Here is an 8115-nt window from a genome sequence, read left to right as displayed (position 1 = left end):
TGGATACTCCCAGTCGGTATTACAGAACTTCACGTCCCTGCCCGCCGGTGGGGAAAACAACCTGTGGTTACCTAGGTTACCACATTGGTTCACAGCAAAAACTTTACCTTTATTAAGTGACATTTTCTTGTTATCTGGTTGTTTTAGTAAATTACAAAACTACATTTGAAAAGTACAACATCTAAAGATGACCTTTTAATATTGCCTCCTCCCGAGCGTTCTCACTACAAACGTAATATTGTATTCCTTCCCTCTTCCCTCATACCCCTTTTCATGACAGTGCTAGCAGCCACGTGAGTGAGTGATAGCTACCTACCAACCTGAACATGATCCCTCCTGCTGTGTTCCGGTCGATTGGAACGACTTACAAGTCTTCTCTCTGAAAAAATGTAGTTAATTTAATCTGATTGTCATAAGGTTCCATGACTTTGTCCACACAGGGCATCTGAACACACAAACACATTTTGATGATTTTCACAACATTTTTGGTGTTTTATTTAACTTTTGTACACGTGGTGTTCCCGGTCATTTTGACTGGTCATTAGAAATGAATGGGTGAGACTGCAATTAGTGTATAAAATTGAGTTCAAGGCACATGTCCATTCATCAGATGGACACACTTCCTCTCCCAGACCCCCACGTCTATGTGTGTTTGAGAACACACACACACACACACACACACACACACACACACACACACACAAACACACACACACACACACACACACACACACACACACACACACACACACACACACACACACACACACACACACACACACACACACACACACCTCACTCCACTTCTTGGCTTCCATGGCAACCCCCACGGGACCTTTCCCCAATAGAATCTCAACGGGAACCACATCTGTTGGCATTCTCACAAACAATCCCAACATTGTTTCAATAATATATAGAACTTTTCTCGCACCTCTGGTATATAAAGCTTTTTTGAGGCCTTGCTCACAATTCATTCTGTGGCAGCACAATGACCAAACAGTATGAGGCTCTTGGTCATATCTTTGATCATGACACTGGTGAGGAGGAGAGAGTCCTTGTTAAACTTTGACACAAAGTAGCTTGTGATAAATAGCACAATATGTTTCATCTGAGTATTTGTTATAGTCAAAACAATCCATACATTATGTTTTTTTTAAACTCCAAAACAAGTTGTATGAGCTCAGGTCAATGAGGCCTACAGGCCATTGATAGCAAATAGAAAAACTTAAGTTGATTAAAAAAAAAGATGTAACACAACATTAGGTGATAATATATGTACTGTATTGTTATGGATGTATAATCAGCTATAATGGAGTGGCCATTTTGGACCGGGAACACAGAACTAATTATAATGAAACGAACACAACAGGAGGGTTAAGCTAGCCAAGACAAACAACACAAACAAACGGACTATACAGCAACAAGTAGTGAATGAAGTAGCAAATGGACTATTCTAAACAAGTTAAATGTCTTACCTGGGAGGAAACCTTTTCCACAGACATAGCTAGCTACGTGTAGCCTACTTGGATACCAGTTCTCAACAATGTACCACTCTTCCACTCCGAGAAGTAGCCTGATGCCGCAGGGCTCTTTTCGCTGGCTCTATTTCCCTATGTGGGAGCATTCCAAACTGTAGGTTGGACATTTTTAACCTGGTTACAACATCTTTTCGGCATGTTTACTTATTTCTGTAGAACTTAAAATCAACTACAAAGTTGCCTCTTTTACACTGGGGATCAATGGGAAAGATTGTTTGTTTTCCCACATTTGTTGGTGTGGTCGAGGGGAATTCCTTATTATTACATGAATATCGACTCGGACTATGGTTGAAGGCATAGTGATAACACAATGGGAATTCAACAAACTCCTGGCTGTCTTTTGGAGTGGGCGAATAAAGGTTGAAATCTCTTTGATCGACATCTCAAAACCAAATATGAACCATATTTCCACGTTGAAGTGACGTGGTGTGCCCAGTGGGTATTTAATGAAATCCTGGCGGTTGAGGTAGGCAATAGCTCGCAAAGCAGGGAATCCCTGATTCCCCACGGAGCTTCTATTTGGAAATTGCATGTTCACTTTCTCATACATAAGCACATATCAAGTGATGTGAGCTGTCCATCAGCAGGATGGGGACTCTTTTCATTAGGAGGGACGTCTAACGTGGATCGCTAAAATAATGATTATGATAACATTTCCTCAGTTTAAATATTAGGCCTATGGGGACTACTGTAGGTTTGGCAGCCAAGCACAAGTGATTAGAATAGCCTTTTATCGTCTAGACACAATGTTGAAATACTGTATTTTCAAGGCTAGAATAAAAATGACACGGCTATTTTTTCTAAGAACCTAATGACAGGACTGGCAAGGAGTGGAATGTTAGTTGAAAAGACTGGTACTCAGACTACACTTTTACAGGGAACCCCCTCAGAGTAGTTTAAACCCTGGTGGCAACAACAGGATGAACACATATAGCCCCAAAGTTAGGTTAAATGCCCAGTGCAGTCAACAACTTGATTTTCCTGTGTTTTATACAGTGGGGAGAACAAGTATTTGATACACTGCCGATTTTGCAGGTTTTCCTACTTACAAAGCATGTAGAGGTCTGTAATTTTTTATCATAGGTACACTTCAACTGTGAGAGACGGAATGTAAAACAAAAATCCTGAAAATCACATTGTATGATTTTTAAGAATTAATTTCCATTTTATTGCATGACATAAGTATTTGATACATCAGAAAAGCAGAACCTAATATTTGGTACAGAAACCTTTGTTTGCAATTACAGAGATCATACGTTTCCTGTAGTTCTTGACCAGGTTTGCACACACGGCAGCAGGGATATTGGCCCATTCCTCCATACAGACCTTCTCCAGATCCTTCAGGTTTCAGGGCTGTCGCTGGGCAATAAAAACGTTCAGTTCCCTCCAAAGATTATCTATTGGGTTCAGGTCTGGAGACTGGCTAGGCCACTCCAGGACCTTGAGATGCTTCTTACGGAGCCACTCCTTAGTTGCCTTGGCTGTGTGTTTCGGGTCGTTGTCATGCTGGAATACCCAGCCACGACCCATCTTCAATGCTCTTACTGAGGGAAGGAGGTTGTTGGCCAAGATCTCGCGATACATGGCCCCATCTATCCTCCCCTCAATACGGTGCAGTCGGCCTGTCCCCTTTGCAGAAAAGCATCCCCAAAGAATGATGTTTCCACCTCCATGCTTCACGGCTGGGATGGTGTTCTTGTGGTTGTACTCATCCTTCTTCCTCCAAACACGGCGAGTGGAGTTTAGACCAAAAAGCTATATTTTTGGCTCATCAGACCACATGACCTTTTCCCATTGTTCCTCTGGATCATCCAGATGGTCATTGGCAAACTTCAGACGGGCCTGGACATGCGCTGGCTTGAGCAGGGGGACCCTGCGTGCGCTGCAGGATTTTAATCCATGACGGCGTAGTGTGTTACTAATGGTTTTCTTTGAGACTGTGGTCCCAGCTCTCTTCAGATCATTGACCAGGTCCTGCCATGTAGTTCTGGGCTGATCCCTCACCTTCCTCATGATCATTGATGCCCCACGAGGTGAGATCTTGCATGGAGCCCCAGACCGAGGGGGATTGACCGTCATCTTGAACTTCTTACATTTTCTAATAATTGCGCCAACAGTTGTTGCCTTCTCACCAAGCTGCTTGCCTATTGTCCTGTAGGCCATCCCAGCCTTGTGCAGGTCTACAATTTAGCCCTGATGTCCTTACACAGCTCTCTGGTCTTGGCCTTTGTGGAGAGGTTGGAGGCTGTTTGATTGAGGTTGTGGACAGGTGTCTTTTATACAGGTAACAAGTTCAAACAGGTGCAGTTAATACAGGTAATGAGTGGAGAACAGGAAGGCTTCTTAAAGAAAAACTAACAGGTCTGTGAGAGCCGGAATTCTTACTGGTTGGTAGGTGATCAAATACTTTAAGCAAATTAATTGCTTAAAAATCATACAATGTGATTTTCTGGATTTTTGTTTTAGATTCCGTTTCTCACAGTTGAAGTGTACCTATGATAAAAATTACAGACCTCGACATGCTTTGTAAGTAGGAAAACCTGCAAAATCGTAAGTGTATCAAATACGTGTTCTCCCCACTATATATATATTTGTCTACACTATGAAGATGGATTAATACTGTGAAATTGTGAAAATTATGATAATGCCATTTTAGTGTAAGAGCTGTTTGAAAAGACTGGCTGAAATGTCAGCCTGTTTTGGTAGAATGGAGTTTTGCCTGCCTGGTGACGTTGTAAGTAAATAGACCAATAAGAAAGAGTTCCAGTTTCAATAGCAGCTAGTTTTCAGTTTTCCCTCCCTACTCAGTCCACTCCCAGACAGTCCTAGCTAAATTATCGCTTGAGACAGAAGCTTTGTTTCTTTTTGACAATTTTTACTAAAAAACAATCACAGTGACGTATTTGATTGTTACCCAGAAACAATTTGATATTGAGACAAAAACATCTGCATTGGACCTTTAAGTTACTTCACTGCCCTGAGGTCAGGTGTATATTTTCCTTATGGTTAATGTAAGGGGGAGAATAGACATGCTCCATGCTCCTCCAGTCTACCACCTCCACCCACATTATGACTACAGCTGCTAGCTTTATTGCTATGAGGATGGGCCAAACAGCTGTGTTGCCTGGGAGTTAGTGATGGTTCTGTAAAATAATGTGTAACCTATTCCACTGTTTGTCTTTTTCTGATGTATTCATTTTAGGTACCATAGAGAGTTTGTGATTCGAACGCAATGCATTTCTGAGTAATTTTAGGATCTGTTACATATTTACATGAAACGTTCTGATCTACATAATGCATTTAAATGTATGGTTAGAATCAATGTACTGCATTATGTATGTGGTTAGAATCGTTATTGTAATGCAATTCAAGGTGCCTCAAGTTAATGTTACCTTTATAGCTAGCTCTGAACCCATTCCAATGGCACAAGCCCCTGCCTGCCTCTGTAGTGTGTGTGTGTGTGTGTGTGTGTGTGTGTGTGTGTGTGTGTGTGTGTGTGTGTGTGTGTGTGTGTGTGTGTGTGTGTGTGTGTGTGTGTGTGTGTGTGTGTGTGTGTGTGTGTGTGTGTGTGTGTGTGTGTGTGTGTGTGTGTATGTGTGTGCGTGTGTGTGTGTGTGTGTGTGTGTGTGTGTATGTGTGTGTGTATGTGTGTGCGTGCGTACGTGCGACAGAAAGATCCCATCCTTTTAACCTTATCTGAAATGTAATAGCTGTTTCCATTTTTAAAAATTGCACATCTCATTTTGCATTAGATGGAGTTGATGGAAGATGTAACTGTTGCAACTGTTTAGCTCGATATCCATTTACTTTGCAGATCAATGCAACACCCATACATAGGTTTCTCACCCAATAACATCAATATCTCACACCTCTGAAAATAATTTCATATTCAGTCAACTATATTCTTAAATTTGTCTCATATATACTTATGTCTTAACTGTCCGTGTTGGTATTAGAGCTAAGCTTCATTCAACATTGCCAAAAAAAAAATGCCTAATGCGTAATTGGCCGTGCTTGAAATTAATCACCTGAATTCCAGAATAACAGATTATATTCAAATAATTGAATCTCAAATATGAATAGTCTTTCTTTGATTTATTTTTAAACTGTCATTGAAAGCTTCCCTCTATGTTTGTGCTTAAAGAGTGGACATTACACGCAGAAGTTGTAGTATTTCGATATTTTTTATTGTTTCAGTGCTACAAAGCTGGTATGATGTAGGACGGAAACCTTCGTGTCTCGTGGATACATACCATACGAAACGTAACATATCATACTAAATATAGTGTCTCGGATTTACGTACAGAATAATACGAAATGCTCTGAGACCAGGTCACGTGAATGGAATGCATGAATTCTGTGAATTGTATTTGAATAACACGTCTTACATGGGAATACAACGATGCCTTGCAGATATCTACAACATCGAATATGCTACACAGGAGCAGCGTACACAGCATAATAGGCCTACAAATATACTGCATGTCTCTCTCCACGTCTCACTGTATATGACCCATAGGCTATTCTGTTTCTAATTCACACCGTCGGCTAGAGACAGTCCCTGAAAATAACACGTTGCTTTTGTGCGTTTCATAAACTCCATCATTGGAATGAAGTAAACGTAAACACTTTACTGATGAACGGCTCACTGTCTATGGAATTTGCATTTAATAATTTTTTTGAAAGCACTTTGGATGTCTTTGTTAAAGTAGGCATAAATGATCGGGTTTAGGAGAGAGTTCGAATAGCCCAGCCAGTTGATGACGGCACCCAGCCACTCTGGCATGTAACAGCTATCCGCACAGAAAGGCAAGACCAGCGCCACGATGAAAAACGGTAGCCAGCAGAAAATAAAAGTCCCCATGATGATACCGAGCGTCTTTACCGTTTTCCGCTCCCTGGCCAGAGCTATTTTCCTCTTAGCCTCAGCGTTCTTTTCGTTCCTGTTCTCAACCTCTTGTGAGGACTGTGGAGTGTTGGGGAGAGGCAGGTGGTTCTTAGAATTGTTGGTAACTTCTATGATCTCCAACGACTCGCAGTTCTCCCCGTGGTTCACCGCGCCGTTTACGCACGAAGGCTTGGATGTAGGTTCCACACTGTGTTTCCAGTTCTTTCCCCCCGCGTCTACGTTGATCTTCTTGTGGAAAATAGCCGGCGACACGGCCAAGCACTTGTCCGACACTTTTGCCTTTTCCGATTTCTTCACAGTTTTCCAAACCTGGAACCTGGCTGCCTTGAATATCCGCCCGTAAAGGACCAGCATGAGGATAAGCGGGATGTAAAAAGCTCCGAACGTGGAGTAGATGGTGTAGCCCGGGTCCTGGCTGATGGTGCAGGCGTCCGGGTTCGCCCTGTCCTCGGCTTTCCTCCAGCCTAGCATGGGCGGGATGGAGATTGAGAACCCAATCAGCCAAGTCACGCTGATCAGCAGCACCGCTCGCCTGGGTGTCCGTTTGTTCACATAGTCTATGGGGTCTGTGATAGCCCAGTACCTGTCCAGGGCAATTGCGCACAGATGCAAAATGGACGACGTGCAGCACAACACGTCCAGAGAGATGAAAATATCACATATCTCCTGTCCCAGAGTCCATTTGTTCAGGACTTGGTAGAGGGCCGCCATGGGTAGTACCAGAACTGATACCATGAGGTCCGTGACGGCTAACGAGCCGATCAGATAGTTGGCCACGTTCTGGAGAGACCTCTCCAGCGCGATGGCCGCGACAACGCACGCGTTGCCGAATATGGAACAGAGGATGAGCGCGCCGAGCAGCAGAGAGGTGATCACCTGGTAACTCAGCTCCACCTCGGGAACACTTCTAGACCCCTTTTCTTTGTCATTGTCACCCCACTCTGGAATGACATCCACAACATCGGGAAAGGCTGTGGTCGTATTGTTATTTTCACTGCCGTTATTGATAAAATCCATAGTTCTTCAGGGTCCGAGACACACACGGCGCGCCCGGTAGGATAGGACAGGGGAGCCAAAGGGGGGAATCTGGAGGCTCGGTCAGTCCCTCGTGCTGCAGCCGGTGTGGGTACTAACCGGGTCCATCGGAGTTCCCGTGCCCGTTCCTTCATTCCGGCGACGCATGACGCAGATCGCTGTGTGTGTGTGTGAGTGTGTGTGTGTATGTGTGTGTCTGCATATGTGTGTTGACGGCCGGGGCGCTCACTGGTCCTTCAAATCATCTGCGCCTGGTGACGCCGTGAATTCATTTATACCAGCAGCGGTAGGTGTACGTCAGACTGCCATGAGGTCGCCGCGGAGTTTTGTTGTCCTGCTCTCCCTGTCAGTGTTTCGTCTCGGTGGTAGCAGACGACAGATAAAAAGCAGAGCTTCTCCCCTGGTTTCCTTCCTCTTCTGTTTCATTTTCGACTTGTGTATCTTCTTTTTGAACCTTTTCTCATAGGCTTTCGATTCTTATCTACCTCTGTAGCCTCATCAAATTATGCAAGCAACTAAAGCCGTTTTCTGCATTACGAGTAACTATTTCTGCATTTACAAGTAACTTGGTTTTTGTCGATTGGTTTTTTATTTTATTGAATCCAAACTGAAAATGCGTTTCATCTCATCGGA

At 43.4% G+C, this 8115-nt stretch overlaps 1 protein-coding gene across 1 annotated transcript; it reads right to left on the bottom strand.

The window, feature by feature from the left end:
- Window positions 1-5684: 5684 nt before the first annotated feature.
- LOC109873969 (5-hydroxytryptamine receptor 1A-alpha) lies at window positions 5685-7900 on the bottom strand. The gene has a single exon (XM_020465708.2). The coding sequence runs from the start codon at window positions 7462-7464 to the stop codon at window positions 6184-6186; it is 1281 nt and encodes a 426-aa protein (XP_020321297.1). The 5' UTR covers window positions 7465-7900; the 3' UTR covers window positions 5685-6183.
- Window positions 7901-8115: the final 215 nt, after the last annotated feature.

This window comes from Oncorhynchus kisutch, linkage group LG3, assembly GCF_002021735.2.
Source record: "Oncorhynchus kisutch isolate 150728-3 linkage group LG3, Okis_V2, whole genome shotgun sequence".
NCBI classification, from domain to species: domain Eukaryota; kingdom Metazoa; phylum Chordata; class Actinopteri; order Salmoniformes; family Salmonidae; genus Oncorhynchus; species Oncorhynchus kisutch.
This window is presented reverse-complemented; position numbering and strand designations above follow the sequence as displayed.